Source organism: Talpa occidentalis, unplaced genomic scaffold, assembly GCF_014898055.3.
Source record: "Talpa occidentalis isolate TD23 unplaced genomic scaffold, MPIMG_talOcc4v2.1 talOcc4.12, whole genome shotgun sequence".
In the NCBI taxonomy this organism is placed as follows: Eukaryota; Metazoa; Chordata; class Mammalia; order Eulipotyphla; family Talpidae; genus Talpa; species Talpa occidentalis.
In genome coordinates this window covers 97,016,354-97,039,355 of record NW_023601212.1, presented here as the reverse complement: position 1 = coordinate 97,039,355, position 23,002 = coordinate 97,016,354, and the positions used below count along the sequence as shown (strand labels likewise).

The 23,002-nt window shown below is 52.0% G+C and overlaps 1 protein-coding gene across 1 annotated transcript in view; it reads left to right on the top strand.

The window, feature by feature from the left end:
• Positions 1-2,111: 2,111 nt before the first annotated feature.
• The window catches only part of CIITA (class II major histocompatibility complex transactivator), a 37,070-nt gene continuing 16,179 nt past the window's right edge, over positions 2,112-23,002 (top strand). Inside the window, exons 1-8 of the mRNA XM_054693844.1 lie at positions 2,112-2,164; positions 16,781-16,927; positions 17,166-17,261; positions 20,118-20,180; positions 20,338-20,421; positions 21,879-21,923; positions 22,277-22,414; positions 22,842-22,976. Of these exons, the coding sequence (XP_054549819.1) occupies positions 2,113-2,164; positions 16,781-16,927; positions 17,166-17,261; positions 20,118-20,180; positions 20,338-20,421; positions 21,879-21,923; positions 22,277-22,414; positions 22,842-22,976 (760 nt within the window). The 5' untranslated portion in view covers position 2,112. The remainder of the gene's footprint in view (positions 2,165-16,780; positions 16,928-17,165; positions 17,262-20,117; positions 20,181-20,337; positions 20,422-21,878; positions 21,924-22,276; positions 22,415-22,841; positions 22,977-23,002) is intronic.

Here is a 23,002-nt window from a genome sequence, read left to right as displayed (position 1 = left end):
CACGCAGGGATGGGGCAACATCTGTCTGGGGAGGTTAGAACAATGGCTGACAAGCTTTCCAGAATGGTCTTCTTTCTTTGAAGTTCACCCCACCTCCGCACCTCCTCTCCATGGCAGGAGATGCCAGGGTGGGGGCTTGACTGAGGTGTCTGCTGCTCTTTGCCTGGCTAGATTTGGACTTGAGAGGAAAAATGCAGCTGCTCCGGATAAGCGTGTCTAAACAGTGCTGAGAGGGCCCTTCCGATGGGAGGGGCAGACCTCCTCTCTGGCCACTCTGTGGGGAGCTTTGAAGAGGACTCCCCCAGAGTTCTCAGCAGGAATGCAGAATGCTTTAGTAGGCAGACATGCCAGGGTCTGCTTAACCCCTCCGCTCCTCCAGCTCCCAGCCCCCACCACTCAGCTTGTCTTTCTGTTTCTGCATCAGCCAGTCCCCCACTCCTCCCCTCTCCTTTGCTGCTGCCCCTGCTGAAATTCAGACCCGACCCCCCCCCCCCATCAGCTCCTGGCTGGGCACCACTATGATGCTTCTGGGCCTCTGTCCCCCAGGTCCTTCCTGTGCAATCTGCCATCAAGCAGATATACAGACTGGTACCGGCACCAAAGACTCAGAAACCTTTTGTGCAGGCGTGACCACAGTGGGTTCTTGGGAGCACTGGTCTGGAGGAAATCAGGGAGCATGTGGGGAGACAGGAGGCAGGCTGCTGCTGTCATCCAGGTGAGATAGGCTGGCACCCAAGCAGGTGAGCCCCCAGGTAAACTCTCATCCTAAGCTCAGCCCTGCCTCTTTTGAAAGATTAGCCCCAAATGGGGATTTTCAGATGGGGGGCTGCTGAGGACAGGAAGGGGCTCCCCCTGGAGGCCTCCCCCCTCTGGGGACTTCTGAAAATAGTGACTGTTTTAAAATAATCGTCATATAAAAATAGGCATTGTTATAATCATTTCATACATGAATGAAGTATGAGGCCCATACGCAGGAAGTGAGGGGTGTGCAGTCACAACGCCTGCTGGAGCAGGTCCCTCAGACTCTCAGTCCTGTGCTCCTCAGTGAAAAATGACAGTGCTGTGTGTGTGTGTGTGTGGTGGGGGGAATGCCAGTGCTTAATCATTATCTCCCACACTTTATTCATTCCACTACCACCTCACGATTTCTGCACACCAGCTATACATTTATATTTACTGAACAGCGCTTTTTTCCCCCCAACCACTCCTATTTTTTCATTTCATTCACTTCATTTTGCAAGGACTAGTTACATCTACCATCAGTGAAAAAAGAATACCACCAGGTCACCCGCAGTTGAACCGGAAGGCAAGGCCATATTTCTGGGTTCTAATCAGATATTGATGTCTACGTACGTGCAGAGGCAGGGTCTGCTCTTTGCAAAATGTGGGGGAATCATGCCTTGGAAGACAAATTAGCCCCAAATGGAGACTTTCTCCTAGTTGCATCAGGAGTCTGGGCAGAGATTTGAAAAGCTATTTCCTATCCACCTGTGTCAGTCAATGTTGCTTAGCACCAAACCAGACTATAAACATACCGTACCCTTTTATATATAATTTATGCTTCAGTCTAAAGCCTTAGGATAAAAGTGATGGGTGGATCACTCCTGATCCCCAGGGAAGGCAGGAGACAGGAGCACAGGCCCAGCAGGGGTGCTCAACAGGTCTTGAGACATTTGTGGGGCTTGCAGCCCCATTCTGCAGAGGGCGGCAGTTAGTACCGGCAGTTGGCATGTGTATGTCTGTGGAGGGCGCGTCATTTCAGCATGTCAGTGTGTCAGTTCACAACCTTTGCGGTCATCCCATTCAATCAACGAGGAACAGAAATTAACAAGAGATAGGGGAGGAGATTTAGGGGACGAGCTTAAGGGAGTGTGGGCAAATTAGAGTTTGTCTAAACACAAATTCCTAGCTGTAAGCCACCTTGGAGGGGGAAAGTTTTCTGATGGTCCCTTGAGGGCTGCTTACCGTCTTGGCGGGCTTCTAAGGATGTAGAGACCAGTGCTAAGTCTGCCTACTCCTGAGCTGGGCATCCACTGGCTTAGCTGCGCAGATTGAGCCCCAGAAGGGGCGGCTAGACTCCTGGAACTGCTGTCTCCCTGCCTTTCCCACACCATGCGCTGCCTGGCTCCACGCCCAGCGGGGTCCTACCTGCCAGAGCCCCAAGGTAAAAAGGCAAGGTGGGGGAGAAGTCAGAAATTGGGGCTGAGAATGCGTCTTCACTCAGGGTGAGGTCTTAGCTGTTCCTGCCATCCCAAATACACTCAGAGATTGCTCCGAAGTGAGTGGGGTTGGGGGCAGAGAGGGAGGCCCTTGTCCTGCGGGGCTGTTGGAAGAAGTGAGGTGGTTGGTTAGTCACTTGAAGGGCAGTCAGGTCAGCCCAGGAGCCTGGAATGTGAGAGGCTTTATCTGGGCTGAAGGGCTCTAGGAGGCGGTCTTGGGGTGGGGGGGGGGGTGCCACACTGATGGCTTGGCTGGGTCCATCACCGGGTAGTCTCTCTGCCAGGTAAACACTGAGGGGGTGCCCTCTGAGGACAGGATCCCTGCCGGATCCTACTCCATCCCCAGGGAAACAGGGAAACCGGGAAACCGGGAAACCATGCCGGGGTGTGTCTATTGAGCCCCCATCCCACCGTTGCTGGCAATAGGCAGTCACCTGGGCAGGTGCTGCCCTGCCTCCCCGGTTTCCAACTGTGTTTTTTGAGAAGTGGGGGATAGGGGAAGTTGGTAAAAGACAACATAGCACAGACATCCGGCCCCAGCCCTGAAGGCAGGTTTGAGTCTCAGCAACACTGTTGGCTGGGGGCTGAGTTTGTCAACCACCTTCTCCCGGGTTTTCCTGGCCTGTAAAATGGGCTCCTCAGGACCCCCACGGCAGAACAGTGGTGAGAATCAAAGCATCCAGCACTGTGCCCGGTTTGTAGCTGGGACTGAATATTATCACTTGAGCCCAATATTTTTGTTGCCTTTGTGTGGTCGACAGGGGTGGGACCCACACCTCAGACAACCCTGAAATCTGTGGCTTCCGTGAGCCCCACAGACTGATCTCAAATGGGCCAACTGCAATGACTGCAGGCAGGGCTTGTGAGGGGAGCTTTTGAGCAGGCGAGGGAGGTCACCTTGACCCACCCCCTCAGCCCCAGGAAAGGCTGTCAGGGCTGGGACAGGTCTCAAGGTGGGTGGAGCAGGGCCTGGGCCCTGGGAGGAAGGACTGGAGGAAAGCGGCCAGGGAGTGTGGGGGTGGGAACTGGAGTCGGGGGCTGAGAGGTGCCTGCAGTTCACCTGGGCAAGAGGACTTGCTCCCCAGCAGCCGGTGTGGCCAGCTCAAGGAACTGGTGGAACCGCTCTGGATATGCCCCGGGGTGCGGCAGCAGAGGCGGGGTGCAGCAGCAGAGGCGCTTCAGTGAAAGCACGTGGTGGGCACAGGCTGGGGGAGTAGAGGGTGCGGCTCTCCTCCCAGCTCGGCCCCTGCCCTGCAGAGCAGAGAAAGTGAAAGCGAATAAAGGACAGCCACGGGGTGCGGGCGGAGGTGGGGTGACCAGGCAGCTACTCCTCAGCCTGAGTTCACTGCAGCACCAGAACCGGTGGCAGGCAGAAGCCGGCAGCAGCAGCCCGGAGACCGGGAGTTCGGGGACAGGGGTAGGTGACCAAGGTCCCCACTGGAAACCCCTCCAGTTGGGCTGGGGATGGCGCGGACAGCGCCTGGCCGGAGGTCACACAGGTAGGCTGGGAGGAGGAGGAAGGGGCTTTGCAGTTGAGACCCCCCACGAGCCTCCCTCCCGGCATCCCTGGAAGGACTCCGCGGGGGAACCAGAGCGCCTGGAGCGGGGCTGCGAGGCGGGAAAGTCAGCGGAAGGCGGGACAGTCCCCAGAGAGGAGGCGGCTGCTCAGCAGGCGGCCGGGGCTGCTAGAATCTTGAAATGCGCGCAGGGGAGCGCAGAGGTGGAAACAGAGGGGTCTCTGGCCAGGGGAACTTTCTCCGAGTTTCATTTGGATCACAGCCCCTCTGGGCTCTGCGGCCTGGGCGCCCTGTTCTGGAGGGGTCCCGGAGCCATGGGGAGCGGCACCTTTGGGGAGTGGCCCCCTTAGGGAGCAGACCGGAGGAATCTCATTCTCCTTTGGTCATCTTGGGAAGCAAGGGAGCTTTCCTGGACTGTCTTCGATGCTTGGCATCTCTACTTGATATTGGGGTGCTAGTTAAACCGTCTAAGAAGAGAAATCAATGGGTTCTGAACGTTCTCTCTCTGGGTCCCGGGACGCCAGAACTGGAGCTACATGCCTAGCCCCATCTGTGGCCTTCGGAACCTTCAGTTCTCCTGAGTCCCACGTGTGACAGGCCCCCAAGCCCACCCCGGGAGCCCAGGAGCCCATGGGGCCGGCTTCCAGTCAGCCAGGAGCTCCCAATAGGCAGGTGCTTGCCTCTGTGTTCCCATCCCCCAGAAAAGAAACACTCGTGGCCAATCAGAAGGTCAAGGAAACTGTGCTTCTAGACCTTGGGCCTGGTGGCACAAAGGGAGAATGGACACCACCTGAGCACTTCACCGCCTTTGAAGCCTCAGGATGGCTGACACAGGAGGGGTGGGCAAGTGTCCTCAGAGATAACCCAGACAGGGGGTTGCTGCGCCCCGCGTGGGCCTCCAGCCCAGCCCCCAGATTGCCTGTCTGAGGTGAGGCGTCACATTTGCATTAAAGCCATCCATGGGGCTCCACCTCTTCATCCTCTCCACGTGACAACACCTCAGAGGACTTTCTCTGGAGATTGTGTCAAAGGCCACAGAGCCCAGATGCTGGCAGAGTAAGGATTTGAACCCAGGTCTCCTGACAGCCCAGTCCAGTGCTGATGGGGTGGGGCAGGGCAGGCTCTGGGTTGACACGGGGAGACTGGTGGGCACGGTAAAGTCAGTCTGACGTCAGGGGCCCAGCTTCATGTTCTGAGACCTCAGCTCTTGCTACCTGGTGAAGAGTTGAGTAGGAAAATTTATTCTTGGACCCTACTGGCAGGTCTAGGGTCAGCCCTGGGCACTCAGGGGAGTAGTCAAGGGAGGAGAAGCTCTGGACTTGGCCTCCAGACCACTCATTTTCACCAAGACCAATGACTTCCTCGAGGCACATCTCTGAGGTGTTTTCTGGATGCCTGTCATGCACAGAGCATTAAAACTGCCAGATGCTTGCTCTGGCCAAGAGGAGCTGTGAAAGTTCTAGAGAAATTGTTGGTAAAGGTGAAGAGGCAGTCATGGGCAGAAGGGAGCTTTCCAAAGACTTTGATCCATGCCCATGGCTGGTCCAGACACAGGTCTGGGTGGTTTCAGTTGCTGTCAACCCCTGCCTGGGCATCTTTTTTTTTTTCTTTTTTAAGATTTATTTATACAAGATCTGGGGTACAGGCCAGATGTGCAGGAGGGCAAGAGGATTTACCAGAGACAGAGTGAGGAGCAGAACAGGCAGACTGACTGAAGTACACTGCTGAGGGGAGTAGCAGGTGAGACAGGAGAGGTCTGCTGTGCCATGTGGGCATCTCCGTGGCCGGTGGGGATCGAACCGGCACTGCAGAGGCCACGGACAGCTTCACAGCGCCGTGCTCAACCGTCTGCGCCACCAGGGAGGCCCTGCCTGGGCATATTTAACAGCTTAAATCCTGCTTCTTTTTAACCAAGTGGAAGAGCAGTTGGCATTTTGATAACACTGTTTTATTTTCTTTTAAAGATTTATTTATTTATTTTATACAAGAACCAGGGAACAGGTCAGATGCTCGGGAGGATAAGAGGATTCACCAGAGACAGAGCAGGGAAACAGAACAGGCAGACTGACGAAATACACTGCTGAGGGGAGTAGCGGGTGAGACAGGAGAGGTCTGCCGCGCCATGTGGGACCCTCGCTGCTCCGCCAGGATCGAACCGGCCCTGCAGAGGCTGTGGACGGCTTCACAGCACGGCGCTCAACTGCCTGCACCACCAGGGGAGGCCCAACATTGTTTTATTTTCAATGACAAGTGATACTGATTTTTCTTTTCCACTTGAGGTGGTGATAGAAAACTGCTGATGATCTCTAGAACTTTTCTTTCATCCTCCACTGAACTCTGTCCCCATTAATCATTAACTCCTCTTTCTCCCTTCCATGGCCACTGGTAACTTCCCACCTTCTTTCCATCGGTGTGAACCTGGCTACTTTGTTGTGCCATATAAGCAGGTCAACAAATATTTGTTCTTTTGTGTCTGGCTTCTTTTACTTGGGAAAACACCTTCAAGGTCCATGGAGTTGTGGTCTGTGCCAGAACTTCCTTCCTCTTTATGGCTGAGTAATAGCCCCTGGCTGGCATGTGTTGAGCTGTTCATGGACTGTGGACACTGGTTGTTTTCATCTCTCCTCTATTATGAACGGAGCTGCTGTCAGCATTAGTGTGTCTGTGTTTGAGTCCCTGTGTTCAATTTTAGAATGTTTTCCTTTGAGATCGATATATCCAGGCTTCTTTATAAAGTCAACTTAAGGAAAATACCAGGGAAAATTGTAGAACAGGTAGGTGGTAGGCAAGTTGTGAAGGAGGCAGTTTCAATGCTTAGGGATGGTTTAGTGGGAAGACTGAGCAGCTGTTGTAACATTACAAGCTGGGAGTCTGGGAGGCTCTAGATCAAGGAGCAGCTCCGGAAGGAAAACTATAAGAACTGAGGAATTATCTGATCCGATTCTGGGGGTTGCTGCTGATAAAAAGTGGAGGGTGGCAGAAATGGAGGGTCTGGAAGTTTCTCTTGGGGAGAAGCAGAATTATAGACTTCCTGGTGCTCAAGCAAAGCCAGGCGAGTGAGGGGTGATGTCTGCCTGAAGAGAGGGGCTCAGACTGCTGTGGAAGTAGGCCCTGTTGTCGCTGTCAGCATCACAAGGCAAGCAAGAGTGTGTTTCAGGGCAGGGGTCTTCAGGGGGTGGGGTGCTCATGTCAATATGTGGATTCCTGGGCTCCACGCCAGGTTATTGGATCAAAACTGCTGGGAGTGAGGTGCTGGCAGGCGGGGCTGGCCCATGGCTCCTTGTGGGGTCTCCAGCGCGGAGCAGAGGGCCCAGAGCTGGCTCAGGTGTTGTGGAAGGAAAGTTGGGGGTCAGGACTGGAGCTGGAGACCTGGATTTGCCAACAACAGCCACCAGATCCGCTTCCCCTCCCCACTCTAGCACCTGGCTTGGGCTCTCTTCCAGGAAAAGCTGTTGGACTCTTCTGTGGGTCAATGACCATAGCGAGGAATGCTGGGCCCTCCAGAGGGAAGGCCTCCTGGATGGGAGGAGGCCAGGCACACTGGGCAGGGGCTATGAGAGTGACCTCATGTTCTGGATGAAGGTGCCCCATCTCCTGACTGCAGTCAGGAGACCTCAGGAGACCTCAGGGGACTCCTGGGGACTCCAGGTCCCTCCCGCTCAATAACATGATTTATAACCACCAGAAGCCCAAGCTGAGGCTGGTTTTCCCAGTTGCAAGGAGGTAGGTTCCTCAAGGCAGTCCAGAGAATTGGCAAACAGGTGGTTTGCCACTGCCTCCCAGGTGGCCTTGCAGGATGTTTTGGGGAGGATTTGTGTGATTTCTAGGCCTACTTGAGGGAAAACAGAGCAAGTTGTCTCAGGTGGCATACCCCGGGCAGCAGACTGGGAGACTGAGATCTGCACCTGGAGAGGCTTACTAGGGGGAGGTCAAAGGTGGGGAGGGTACCTGAAAGGGAGAAGCACCAGAGTGGGAGTGAGGAAGGGGCTGTAAAAGTCACCAGAGGTCTTGGCGTGCTCTTCAGTGGGAAGCTGCGACCACCCTCGGATTTATCCCCAATCGAGGCTCCAAGAGCAGACTTTTCTAGAGGGTGCTGAAGCTGGGGGGTGGATGCTCTCTATGGAGATGTGTGATGCTGCTTGCATCCAGCAGCAAGCTGGATCCAAGGGGGAGCAATTTTGTGCCCCAATTACCAAATAGCATATGTCCTCTACCCTTCCCGTCTAGGCTGGCACACAAGCCAGGGAGACACCCCCAGCAATCCAGATGCCACAACTCTCATGCTTCCTGCTCCTGCTGTTTGTGCAGCCTGGACTGTTTAGGTGCTCAGGACCCATTTCCTCTGAGCTCCTCTGAAGGAAGACACCTCCTGTGGAGCAGGACAAGCCTCTTCCTGCCCCAGTCACCCACCCATCCCAAGTTGGGATCTTTGCCATAGGTAGATATTGAAGGGAACTTGGAGGGCTCCCAAGACAAGGGCTATAAACCCAATGTCTAAGGGACCATAATTGTGTGAATGGAGCTGGGTAGAAGGCAATAGGGAGTAGTGGGGATTTGGGCAGTTGTGCACTCTATATGGAGACATGTGATGGTAATTAAATACCCCCACACCACTCATATTGGCTTGGGAAACAAAATACCTGGCCTATGGTTTGACTCAACCCTCATTTTTAGAATCCCTACTCCAAGGAAATCCCCCTGTGGTGTGACAAGGAGCCTATGGTCTGACTTAACCAGTCACAACATTCCCAGACCTCATCTGCTGGACTTATCTCACCTCACACACACACACACACACACAATCTCCCTGCCTTGAGAAGAGACCAGAACCTCCAGCTGTCTGCCAGCCTACAAGCCCACAGCATTGCCATATCCCTCAGTTTCCCCTGTGACCTACAGCCCTCTGGGAAGTGAAAATCTTGAGTAAGAACAGCAGTTTCTGCAGGTCCTCTCTGGCTCATTTTCCTGGGCCACCCACGCTAGCAGACAACAGTGGTGGGAGTGCAGACACTTCCTCCTTCATGGCAAGCACCTGCCTTCCCTGTCTGCCTCCTCCACATCCTACCTCTTCTCCTCAACTGCCCCAGGACCAGGGACTCTTGGGCCCAGATCAGCCCATCCTCAGGCAGCCAAGGGTGGTAAGGCCACAGGTTCCTTTTTTTTTTAAATTTATTTGTTTATGCATACAAAAGCTGGGGTACAGGCCAGAGATGCTGGGGGTGAGGGGATTCACCAGAGACAGAGTGGGGAACAGAACAGGCAGATCTCCTGAAATACACTGCTGAGGGGAGAAGCGGGCAAGACAGGAGAGGTCTGCCTCATCATGTGGGTTTCTCCCTGGCTGGCCAGGGATTGAACTCGTGCTGCAGAGGCTGTGGATTGCCTCATAGTGCAGTGCCCAACCCCTTGTGCCACCAGGGAGGCCCAGGTTTGTTCCTTTTTAAGCAGTTATGGTGCCAGGCTCACAGCAGACCCTGTTGGTGAGCCCCAGAAAGAAGTCACCCTATGAAGCATCTGCCATTTTTGGTTTTGTTTGTTTCTTTTAAACTTCAGGAGCCCTGCAACCTTGGTTAATTGCACCTCAGTTTATAGCACACTCTGGCACTTGGTGCACATCTCTCAATTCATTTCCCTTTCCTCTCTGGGCACTGGTTCGAAAGCCTCAAAGAAGGTGTGCTCTTTTATTTGTAGATGTTCTTGTAAAATGTGTGTTTCTTGTTCATGCAGCTTTTCGCTCCACATGACTAGAATTGGGATATCCTCTCACTTGTTGACTTTGTTCTAAGTTGGTCAGATCCACCTGCCTTGCTCGGCGGGCATTTGGCTGTTGCTGCTCGTGACTGCATATCCTCCTCCCTGGATTGAAGTGTTCACTTGTACTGCCCCCCCAACCCCCAGCAACGGACCCCAGGTGGCCTCCAATTCCCTGTCATTGCTGACAGCACAGCATCGAGCATCTTTGGGGGTCCCCGTGGGGTGCAGTAGCATGTCCGTGGCATGAGCGTGCCCAGGGGCTGGATGGGTTGTAAATCTCGCATCCTGTGTTTTTCGAAGTGGTGGAAGATTGTCCTCCAGGTCACCACACAGTCCGCTGACCTCGCCATTCCCCAGCTTTCTAAATTTCATAGGTGATACAGTTGACTCCTTACTGTGTTTGCTTCAGAGCTTATGCCTTAGTAGTACTCCCTGGAAAAGTCACTTTATGCAAGTCACAGCAACCTAATGAGGTGGACACTGTCCTAATGAAAGGCAGATTCCACAACTCAGAGAGGCTGAGCAACTTGTGTGAGGTCACACAGCATGGACCTAGGATTTGAATCCAGAGCGTGCACTCTTCACCACTGTATTATTATTCGTATACACTGTCCCTCTTCTAAGACAGCATCTGGGTCTGTACTGCAAGCTGCTCGGGAGGGGACTCTGGATGGAGAGCCCAGTGACTTTGTCATTGGGGTTGCTCAATAAATCAGTTGTTATAGATTTGGCGGGAAAAAAAAGTGTCAGAGTTTATCTGGAGGTTTATAGGGTGCAGAAGTTAAAGAGGAAGTTGATCTATTAGTCCACAAAAATGCTGATTGGAGGCTGATCATGGTGATTAAGTTCCCTGAGCCTGAGACTTCCTGCCACCATCTGACTTTGGGAAACAGCTTGACATGAGGTTGGGGAGCAGGGTGGTGTTAGGGGAACCTTGGGTGAGTGTGTTACAGGACAGGGAGAGTGGCACCCCAGACCCCCCAAACCTGCATGCTCTAAATAAGTTCAGCCATCCACTGCATCTACACAAAACATGAGACTTTAATGGGAAGGAACTTTAATACAACTAGGAAACAATACAGGAAAGGCAAAGAATCTAGTTTCTAAATCAAGCACCCAAAGTGACTCGTCCCTTCATGGGTAAAACTCCATCCAAATGGGATCGACCCAGAGCAAGGCCCAAAGCCTGCCCCAAGTCTAAATCATCTTCCAGTGGGGACCCACAGAAAAGGGTCAGAAACAACCAGACAAGTCTGGAAGGAAAAGAGCAAAATCAAAGTCAAGACAAAACCCACTATTGTCACCTCCCCACGGGTCTCACCCACATCTGTCCACGACCAAAAGGCAAGCACAGTTTCTTCACGTGTCTCTCGGCTCCATGTGCCTCCTCCAAGTCTCCTTCTGGCTCTCCATCCTGCTTCCTTCCTTCCTCAGTCTCCTCTGCAGCTTCTTCTCTCTGTGCTCAGCTCCACCCTCCCTTGGGTGGGGCAGGAAACCTGGGACCTCCCCCTTTCCTGGGGACCCACACTGTTACAAGTGGAGAGAGGGAAGATTGACAGGCAGTGAGGAATCCAGAATCCCAAAAGGCCTCAGCTGAATGGGACTCCATACTCAGTTGGGGAAACCAATGCTCAGAGGGTCAAGAAACGTCCCCAAGATCAAAGACACGGCTTTAGCTCAAGCCCCTGTCTCTGGACACAAGACTGTCCATTCCTCCCCTGGAGAAGTGCACATGAACAAGTGGGGAGTGTGCCTTCTCAGGCTCTTTTATCACAGTGCTGGAGGGTTTGGGGGGGCAAAAGGGGATGTCTCCTCTGACCCTCAGAATATACACCGCCCTCTCTAGGAAGAAATCAACTGATGACTGAGCTAATCTCATTATCATCGTGTGGAAAGTGGGTGTGACAATCACAGTCCCCCAGAGTCGCAGCGACAACTGAAATAAGACAAAGAGCATTCAGCCAACCCCAGACACGGAAGAATCTCCCCAGTAGAGATGGACATTTTGTTGGGGCACAGAAGAGCCACACAGACTGAAAGTCAACTTGCTCAGGTCTGAGTTAGAACCTCCTGGTAGCACTTGACTTCCCTCAGGGGAGAAAGATGAATTTGTATTGCATTTTGTGCATACAGTCTTTCTAAACCTGCAGTAGAGCATGAAGTGGGGATGAAAATAAACCCCCAAAGGGACTTTTGGTAGCAAAAAGGTTAGGAACTTTTTCTCAAGTTGGATCTGGAAGGTTGTGGCCCAGGGGGAAGGGTGGGTTCAAAGAGGATCTTCTAAAAATACTACCATTTACCAAAAAGACAGACCACTCCTCCGCTCTGCCCCAGACAGCTCCACAAAAGGAGAAATCATCTTGCCACTCACATCTTTAGCTGGGTGAAGGCACCTCCTGAGAGTGACTTGGGGGCCAGGGTGGCTAGTAGGAGCTGGGACTGGGGGACCAGGCTGCTGGTTCAGATCCCAGCTCCCTAATTCTCTCTCTGAGGCTGTTTTTCATCTAAGAAATGAGGCCATAAACAACTAATGTGCAAGTGGGATGAGGCTGTTCATCATGTCACTTGGTGCTCGGCACTTGGAGGTGCCTGTGAGTTCGAGAAACGCAGCATTCCTGTGGCTGGAGAGAGACTCCGAGGCCAGGGGCATACTGGAGGCTGGAGGTAGGTGAGCTAGACGGTTGGTCGGAGCGCCTGTCCTCACCGAGTTCTTGGCCTGACCATCTGCCCTGTGCAGAGCAGGGGAGGCTGAAGCGGTTTCTCTCCCCTGTAGTGGGGTGGTCAGGACTACCTCTGCCCCCAACTCCCTCTGCAATTGCAGCTAGGAGAAAAAGTCCTCTCTAGGGACCTTTGGAGCACTTCCTGAGCATCTAGAGAAGTGGGGACAGGCTGTGGGAACCGAGAATGGGAAGTGCAGTGGCCTGGGGAGAGCTTTGGCCTGGGGGCCTAGACTGTCAGCTTGGAGTCAGCTCTGAGGCTCCTCAACATACAATGGGCTCCCTTTGACTTCAGAGTTCCGGGTGCCAGGAAGCCCTCCTGCCTTTCCAAGGTCCTGCAAGGTAAACATCACTATCCCAGCCCAGTGGTGGGGATATGGGTACTCAGACAGGTTAAGTCACTTGCCTAAGGGCTCCCAGCCAGGATTCAAATTCTAGCTCTCCGACAAGGTGACCTGGGATAAGTCATTTCACCAATGTATTTAGTCTCCCCCATCAACCAGGGGCTCAGATGGAGGGCAGAGGCACAGAATCCACTGTGAGCTGCAAATCCTGGTCTACACAAGAGGAAGCACGTATGGTCAGGCTTTGCAGGAAGCCGGGAGTCACTTTCTTCTTGTCCAGCCAGAGCCAACAACACAGCCCTCTGGTCCCTGGGCAACTTTTCTCCCAGGCACCTTCTCAGTGGTAGCAATTGGGCAGGGGGAGGGCTATGTCTTGGACCTTCCAGGCTGCACTTCGGCCAGCCAAGGGGCTTTCCTACTCCTGTAGGATCTGCGGGGGGCGGGGGGGGGGTGCGTCCTCAGGAAAAGGAACAGGAAGCTCAGCTTCATAATGCAGAGACCAGGCACAGATGGAGGAACAGGCTCCCTCTCTCAAGCCCTCAGGGCAGGAGGGGAGTCGGTGATAATAAGGACAGCCACCCCACACCGTGGTCACCAGGTCCGTGTGGATGCTGTTCCCTGTGGATGCTGTTCCCGTCCCTTTCCTATGAGAATCAACTCATCTGATCCTTATGCGGCACTGTAATTATTATCCCCATTTCACAGAGAAAGAAACTGAGACTCCAAGTTTTCTTCCTTCCTTCCTTCCTTCCTTCCATCCTTCCTTTCTTTCTTTCTTTTTTAACGAACCTGTGCAGGTTGCGGGGAGTTGGTAGCAGGAGTAGCTTCAGAGTCAGGAGTTTGACTCCAAAGCTCCAGCAAGTTGTCTTGTTTCTCATTAGGCAGCTTCCTGGGCTAGATTCCCTTCGCTGATATCTGAAGCTGAGACGTCAACAGTGAGACGGGGCTACACTTCTTGAGGCCCCTTCCGCTGCACCCCTGCCATCTCCGTCTGTGATGAGACCCGGTTCCTGGGTCTTGATGCAAGAGGGCATTATTCGAATAGTGACACGCTGGCTGGCAGGAAAGTCTGGACTGAGAGTCAGATTCAGGCTCAGCCACTGGCAGGCCCGGGGACCTCATGCGAGGTGCGTTTCTCCTTCAGGGCCTTCCTCTTCTCTGCAAAAAGAAAGAGGTTGAACTTGAAGGCCCCTGGCAGATCTGATGGCCACTGAGAAAAGTGAGTTTGGGTAATGTGCCCCAGGCCGAGCCAGTCTGGAGCTGTTGTTACCAAGGCTCACTGCCTGGGCGAGGAGAAGGTGGCCCCAAGCGGGCTCTCCATAAACACCTTAGCGTGAAAGGGGGAGGCAGGTACCAGGCAAAAATTGGAGTGGGGAAGTCTTTCCTGACCCCTCTTGTCTCCAGACAGCCGTGGGCTGCAGAGCAGCCTCTCTCGCCAGCATATTGGAGGGGCGTTGTCAAATCTTCCACCTCACTTCCCAGCCTGGACCCACTGAGAGAGGAGGGTGGGGGCCCCATCTTTCAGTTCTGCTTCCTCCAGTCACGGCTGGTGACACTTATGTGCTGCCCTTCATGTTTAGGTTCCCGCAGCCTGGCTATAAGAGGCAAACCCAGCCAGGGCCCCACCCAAGACTGGAAAGTTCAATCTCTGTGATATCCGGGGTCTAGGTCGAGATGCTATAAATAGTGAGGGCTGATAATGAGTGAAAGGAGAAGCAGTAGCTGGAATGCTTCTCATGGCCTTGCCCGCCTCCCTCCCCGTTTCAACTCCATTTTCTTCTGATTCAGCAGGGACCATTCAGAAAGTTCTCAAACCCCCAGCCCTCAAAGCCAGCTCTTCCCTCACCTCCTCTGAGGAGCCCCCTCTGATTCCTTGCAGCAGGTATCTGTGTCCCACGTAGAGTGGGTGGAATGGCAGCCCCTCCCAACGATATGTCCGCATCAAATCCTTGGAGTCTGTGAACGTGACCTTTTTTGGAAAGTCTTTGCAGCTGTAATTAAGTTAAATATCTTGAAATAAGATAATCCTGGATTATCCAGTAGACCTTAGCTCCAAATGCAGTGTCCTTTTAAGAGAAAGTATTGAGAGGGAGCTGCAGAGGCGGCGACGTGACCACTGGGCCCGAGGCTGGGGTGATCGGGCACCAGGTCCCAAATCAGTTCCGGAAGCTGGGAGAGGCAAGGAAGTTCTCTCCCTCCGAGCCTCAGAGGGACTGTGGCTCTGCCAACACCTTGACCTTGGACTCCTGGCCTCTAGAGCTGTGAATGAATAAGCTTCTCCAGGTTTAAACTACTCAGTTTGTAGAACAGCAAGTGCTTGTATAATGATAAGAAAAAGAAATCTCTACCGGCTGAGGCCACTGTGTGGAACGTGCATGTTCTCCCCACCCTGGGACTCTGGTTTTCTCCCCCAACCCAGGGACAGGCAGGTGAGCTTCATTGGTGTGTCTCAATGTTCCCTCTGTGTGTGTGTGTGTGTGTGTGTGTGTGTGTGTGTGTGTGTGTGTGTGTGTGTGTGTGTGACCCTGTGATGGAAGGGTGTTCTGGATCTTGAGCTGCCAGAACAGACTCCAGGCCCCCTCCACCCTGAACTGAAATAAGTGAGTTGAAAAGTGAACACCAATGATTGTTGACTGTTAGGAGGGTTTGTGGCTTTTACTCAGATGTTTGCAATATTTCTGTGGGCAGAAGTATGCCCTAGGAACTTCACTTTTTCATATCAGTTAGGTTCTGGTCAAACTGATTTCATCAGATATCCTTTCACTTAAAGTTGCAATTTCCAAGAGCCTTTTGAGGACATTAAGTGAGGATCGAGCATGCCTTGTTGCAGGAGGTCTAGGAAGGAACATACCATGGAATCTTAGCAACCTGATATAGGAGTGGGGTGGGGGCATTGGGGCCACACGGATGGGACTTCACGTCAGTTCTGACTATAAAAAGCTGCATATATAGGAAGCCTGCTTAGCCTCACTGAGCCTCAAGTTCCTCATCTGCAAAATGGAGAGAATAATACCCACCTTACATGGCTGGTGTTTTGTTTTAATAGCTTTATTGGAATCTAAGTCACCTATCATACAATTCCCCCACTCAGGGTCCTTTTAGACTTTTCACACTGCATGCAACAATCTCATATCCAATGTTAGAGCATTTTCATCATCCCCCTTAAAAGAAACCCATGCCCATTAGTAGATACTCCCCCATATCCCTCACCAACCCTAGGCAACCACTAATCTACTTTCTGTCTCTGAAGATTTGCCTCTTCTGCAATGGAATCCCACAGCAGGTGGGCTGTTGTTTCTGGCTTGACCCTGCATCTTGTTTTCAAGTTCCATCCATATTGTGCATACATTAATGCCTTCTTCCTATGGTTGAATATTATTTCATTGAATGGATTTACCACATTTTTTAAAAAAAATCTATTCAACCATTGATGGATATGTGAGTTGGTTTCCTTTTTTTGGCTCATATGAACTATGTGTCTATGTATGTTTGTACGCAAGTTTTTGAAAGGACACATCCAGGATTGCTTTAAAGATTAAATTGAAGGTACTTGATATGTCCTTTGATGAGTGATGATGAAGGGTCTGAGAGGAAATCTGGTCCAACTCCTTCAGTTTACAAATTGGGAAACTGAGAGACAGACAGGAATGGAGTCTTGCTGTGGTCACTCAAGGCAGTAGAGCATAGCATTTAAAGGCAGTTCTTGAGTCACACTGCCCAGAACCAAATCCAGTCTTCATGTGGACTTGGGTTGCCTTATGTAAGTCACTTCACCTCTCTGAGCCTCAGGCCTCTCCTGTGTAAAATGAGGATAGTAATAGTATTGACCTTATATTGTTGTTGATAGGAAGATTAAATGTACCAGTTCATGAGTCTGGCACATAGCAGGTGCTCAATAAATCTCAGCTGTTGTCATTCATGACAGCGCCTGATGTGGAACTCAGTTCCCAGCTGTGAAACATCTTGAATCTACACTTCCCCAGTTCCCCCTCTATACCGTGGGAATCTTCCAAGCGTGATTGTAAAGAAGGAAATATGATCTCCTCTCCCCACTGAGTCCTCACTGAGAATGTCAGAGGTGCTGAGCAAGCACCTTCGCTCATTTTCTTTGCCCCCCGTCCCCCTACCCTGGCCCTCACTGAGAAACCCAACTGGGGGTTGTGGTAAGTGCTAACTCTCCACGTGTTTCCAACACCCCCGAGAGATGACCGTGCATGTCTCCCTTCCAGGCAGCGGACAGTGTGCCACCATGGAGCTGGGGAAGCTAGAAGGCGGGTACCTGGACCTTCTCAACAGCAACGCTGACCCCTTGCAGCTTTACCACTTCTATGACCACATGGACCTCTCCGAGGAAGAAGAGCTGGAGATGTTCCCAGGTGGGCTTTCCTCCTTTTGGCCCCTCTGGGTCCCTTGGCACCCCTCAGCCTGCCCTAGAAGCAGTCGGTCACCAAAGGAAACGCTGGCTGCAGACTCCAGTCAGCACCACGGACAGCTCCGGCACCCGGGAGGCTCCCTCCCCATGGGGACGTCCCCCCAGTGCGCCCTGCCTCTCCCTCCTGCCCCGACCAGCCCTCCTGGGTCTTCCCTGCTTCACCCAAGGACTTTCCCTCCCAGAACCCGACACGGACACCATCAACTGCGAACAGTTCAACAAACTGTTGTGTGACATGGACGGTGATGAAGAAACCAGGGATTTTTATGCTAATATCGGTGAGGAAACTCTCCTACTCACACAGAGACGCAGCAGGCCCCTCCTTCAGAAAACACAAGGGGTGTGGGGAGTGAGGACTAGGAGAAGGGAGACTAGCTGGGGAAATAGGCCCCCTCTCAAATGAGCTCCAGTGAGCGCAAAAGCTCACTTTTACATCCTCTGCCTCCAGTTCTGTACCTTTTTCTATTTATTGTTCTTCTTTTCTTTCTTCCCACAAAGTCCATACTGTGCCTCATCTCTCTTATCAAAGTATCCCTGAATCCTAAGTCAAATAGCTCTAGTCTTTGTAATAAATACCATGTGAGAGGCACTTGTAGCAGGCCAGTCCCTGGATGGTATCTCACTGAGTCCTCCCAACAGCAAAGGAAGTAGGTGCTGTTGGTGTCTGTGTTATAGATAAGGAGGTTGGGGGAGCCTCCCTGGAGGCACAAGGGGTTAAGTCTCAGCACTATAAAGCTATCAATAGCTACTGCAGCACAAGTTCAATCCCCAGCCAGGGAGCTGACTCAGACATCTCATGTCTCGCCCACTGTTGCTCTCAGCAGTGTATTTTTGTAGATTCACCTGTTCTGCTCCCCACTCTGTCTCTGGTGAATTCTCTCACCTCCCTGTACCTCTGGCATAAACCTCAGCTCTTGCATGCATAAATAAATAAATCTTTCTAAAAAATAGATAAGGAGGTTGGGGTTTACAGAGATAAGGTAAGGCTATGCTAGAGAGAGTAGGGGGCAGGTCTGAAATGCAAACCTAGTTCTTCCTCATCTCAGCCACAAAAAAGTAAATTTTCTGGTTGGGGAGGTTTGCTAAGGCTTAAGCTATGAGGCTGGTTTGCAGCTTAAATATAAAACAGCTCTAGCTTTCAGACAAGGGCAGAACTCTTTGGAGGAGAAGAGTTTCGGTTGCGTTTTGGTGGGCATGGGATGGCGTAAAAGATTCCTCCTCCACAGTGTCTCCACTCTCTCATACAGATGCTTTGTTGGATTAGAAAAAGATTCCTGTCTTCTGATGGACCAAACCCCCCCCCATTAGAAAGTAACAGCTCCGTTATCAAAGTATCAAAGTGCAGACTGGATTCTTGTTGTCCTTCTTGGCTGGGGACGCTTGTACATTGAACAACCTGCACAACAGTGTTTAGTGGCAACTGCAGAACCACATCGCTCATCAGATCTGTGACCAGCATGAGTGTGGCCCGTCTGTCCCCAGCACAGTAAATCCAGCATCACATACATAAAGAGGATCAGCTACTGTCTGTGTCTCCAAAATTACAGAACTGAGAGACAGCTGGCTTCTTTTCCTTCCTGGGGATTTTGCTTGGGGGAAGCAGACACGTTTGGGACTGAGGGATTTGGCCTCAGTCACAGTAATGAGGGCCTTGTCCATCACTTAGAATTTGGGGGCTTTTTTCCCTGAAGGGCATGGGCAGTAGGAGTTGCCTAAGCAGGTGGAGGGAGAAGCTTCACCCAAGTCTGCTCCTGCAGTCTGTGGGTTTCCTCTGTGCTCTGAGACGGACATGCCTGGCCATGCAATCATGAGGCATTCTGAAACATTATACTGGTTTCTATACGTGTGAAATGGGGATAATAAAACTCCCTTCATGGGATGGTTGTGAGAGTTGAATGAGTTTCTGTGTATGAAGTATTTAGAAAAGGAATCTCAAAAGTAAGCATTCAGTGAGTATTAGGAGCACCACCACTGCCACCATCGTGAGCACCATTATCGACTCTATCATCACCATCACCACTATCACCATAGTGAGAGTGGCATAACTATCTCCCTCACCTCTGCCACTCCATTCCTTAGCTCACAAGCCACCTGGCTCCCCACTGGCTATAAAACCAAGTCCTCACTTTCCCTAGCATGGAACTTCTGTAGTCATCTATCTCTTAGTGCTTCCCAAACATACACCAGTCGTCTTTCCTAACTCTGTCCCTACTACCTGGAAAGCCCTTCATTTTCTACTTAGACTCTGCCCTCACCTTGTAAGACCTGTTCCCAGGAACCCTTCCCCTGGAAAGCCCTCCCTCCTTGCCCCACCACACTATATATGCTCTCTTCTGACTTCCTGACATGATAACTATCTTCCCATTGGCTCCAAGCCATGTTTGGTTTTATAGAATTTACCACCATTATTGAGCACCTCCTGTGTATTGACTACTGTGTTGGGTATTTTATTTTTTTAAAAGATTTATTTATTTATTTATACAAGCACTGGGCACAGTCAGAAGCGCGGGAGGGTAAGAGAATTCACCAGAGCCAGAGCGGGGAGCAGAACAGGCAGAAGGACTGAAGTACACTGCTGAGGGGAGCAGCGGGCGGCAGGAGAGGTCTGCGCGCCATGTGGGACCCTCGCTGGTGGCTGGGGATCGAACCGGTATTGCAGAGGCTACGGGCAGCTTCGCAGCCCAGTGCTCAACCACTGCGCCACCGGGGAGGCCCTGTGTTGGATATTTTAAATGCAGAGCCTCTAATCCTCACCTTCCATCCTGGCTTTTAGGTATTCTTTATTCTTGTTAACAGAAGAGGAAATATCCAGAAAGGAAAAGTAACTGGCCCAAGGTCACACAGCTAGTAGGGCTAGTGGGAGACAGAGCTAGAATTTAAATTCAAACCCATGACAACTCCACCAGCTTTCATTGCACTACTTTGTAGCAACAGATACATCTTTCATGGAGAAATGACATTATTCCTTCAGTTAGCAGCCCCAGGAGTTCAGTGTTCTTTCCTTCATTCATGTATTCAGTAACCATTTATTGAGCCCCCACTGTGTTCCTGGCCTGGAGGGTCACAGCTCTCAGGGTGCCTGGCACAGGATGGACATTCAGGGAGAACTCACTGATTGCTCTTTCCCTGGGCAGCGGCACTGGACCAGTACGTGTTCCAGGACTCCCAGCCGGATGGACTGAGCAAAAACATCTTCAGTAAGTTGGGGATTCTTGGCTCAGCCTGCATTTCCTCCCTGTTCCCTGGAGACCCTTCCACAGGAGGTCAGATCCCTCCCCAACTGGGAGGATAGAGGCTCCCTTTGGGGATCCATTAACTGAGCATGTCGGTGTCTTTGGTTTTTCTCCAAAGTAGAGATAGGACTGGACGAATTGGAAGACGTGATCAGCGAGATGGTGGAACTGCCGGAGGAAGCAGGGCAGAGAAGTCAGAAAAGACGTGAGTGGTCCTCTCCCTGTCCCCCCTATCTCGCTGAAGTCCTGACCCTGCCTGGAATCCCACACCTGTCATGGTTTGGTTGCTCCCCTTGCTAGGTCCTAGCTGCTTGGGCAGTCACCTGCACCTCTGCGAGCCTCTTACGCAGTCTCCCTGCCTCCTTCATCAGTCCTTACCAGGCAGCCAACGTGTCTTTTTTTTTTTAATATTTTATTTTATATAATTCTTACATCATTTTTCACTTTTGCACAATGTATGCATTTTCATTTTCGTTATATTCCCCACACAATTGCACCCCCCTTATTTTGACCTTAGTCCTTCCTCTCCCCTTCCCTTCCCCCACCCTCATAGTGTGTCTCTGGTTTATAGTTGCTTGTTGATTTTGATTTTTACTTTGTATTAATTAATCCCTTATTTAGGTTTTCTAAATTCCTTGTCCCTCATATAGGTTTTCTAGTTTCCTGCTATGAGTGAGACCATCTGGTATTTTTCTTTTTCTTTCTGGCTTATTTCGCTGAGCATGATCCCTTCCAGCGCCATCCATGTTGCTGCAAATGGCATGTGTTTATCTTTTTTGAATGCTGAGTAATATTCCATGGTGTATATGGACCACATCTTCTTGATCCAGTCATCTATTTTTGGGCATTTGGATTGTGTCCAAAGCTAGGCTATTGTAAATAGTGCTGCTATAAACATAGGGGTGCAGGTGCCCTTTGGAACTAATGTTTCTGTGTCCTTTGGGTAAATGCCTAGGAGTGGAATTGCTGGATCATATGGAACGTGTCTTTTAAATGTAAATCAGATCTTTTCACTGTCCTGCTAACCCTCCAATGTATACAAAATAACGTACCGCGAAGCTTATTGATCTAGACCCTTCTGACCCTCCATGCTCCCCACGAGCCACTAAGCTCCAGCCACAAGGGCTTCTCTCCACTCCTGTAACCCACACACTGTCCACCCACCCTGTCCATCTCTGCAACCTTTCCAAGTGAACTGCAGTCTCCATTCTTCTCTCCTCAGGCCCTTGCTAGGGGCCACTTGGAATTTTCTCCTTTGATGATCAAAGCCCTAGCTTGGCACCTGCTGATCTCCAGGGTGCTCCTGCAAAGTAGGAGTCACCACCCCACCTGTTTTACACAGAGACCAAAGGTGCAGAGAGGTCAAGCTATAAAGATGCATAGCAAGGGGTCAGAAGAAGGGGTTTTGCTTATTGTTTATTTTTTAACTCAAACTCCTCTTGTGCCCCACACCCCATGGTCCTGCTTTGGTGCTGTGAAGTGGGGCTGGGGTTCAAGTGGACACGCAATTGGGCAGTAACAGTTTGAGGCAGGGCAGGGAATAGGACCCCAAGGTCACTTCTCTTGGGGTCATATGGCCTGCGAGTGCCCATGAGCCCCCCACCCCGACTTGAACCACACCCCCCCCTCCAGGGGTGACTGACCATGCTGTTCTCTCTGCAGCCTTCCCAGAGGAGCTGCCAGTGGACCCCAAGCACAGGAAGCTCGGTGAGCTGGTGGAGCAGGGGCGGGGCTGCGAGGCGGGGAGCACAGCCTCTCGGGTGCACATGCTACTTTTGAAAACCAAGACCTAGAGAGGTGAAGCCACTTGTCCAAGATCACACAGCTAGGGAGAGGTGCATCTGGGGTGTAAACCAAGACCGCGATTCCATAGCCTGTGCTCTGCAGTTGACAGCTGCTGGGACACTCAGTTTCTTCAAATCCTGTACCCTGCCCCCCGCTTCTGAATCCAGACTCAGAACGGAGGCCCTACCCTGTCATCCCCACCCCAGGAAAGCCCCTCCCAGCACCCACACAAATCTCACCCAGAGATCTCTCTAACATGACCCCCCTCTTCACAGCTGAGACCCCCGCTGTGCCCATGGTGACTGGCACTTTCCTGGTGGGGCCAGTGAGTGATTCCTTGACTACACCTGGTCTGTTCTGCAAGGACTCAGCATCAGGCCAGCCCCCGCTGGAGGAAACCGTGCTGGCGACTGGTATGTTGGAGGCTCAGAGAGGCTGGGTGTCCCCTCCCCAGAGGTGGCTAAGGCAGGGTCAGGAACCGCCCCCAGTCTGTGTCACCCACTGCAATTCCAGCCAGTTGAATGCTCAGAGTCCCTGCCAGCTCAGCCCTTGCCTGAGATCACGCCTCGGTAAGAAACACATCCCTGGGCGGCATAGCAGGGAACCCCCCAATTCAGCATTCACCCGCCACCCCTGTGCAATCACATGTGAACTGAGCACTTCTCTGTGCAGTCACTGGGTTCTGGGGATCCCCCCACTGGCAAGACACACATGGCTGGGGCTCTCAGGCAGCTTGGAGAGCCTTAGAAAGGGAGTCAGAGGTTGAGGAAATAATTGGGAGACAGGAGCACAAGGGAAGGTGCTAGGGGGAGCCCTCCTCACTGTCCTCATCTCTCCCAGGGCCTCCCTCCAGTTCCCTGTTGAGCTGCCTGAATCTCCCTGCCGGACCCATCCAGATCATTCCCACTCTGCCCCAGGGGCTCTGGCAAATCTCAGGGGCTGGGCCAGGAGTGTCCAGTATACTCATCTGCCAAGGTGAGTGTGTCAGGCCCCCCTCCCCC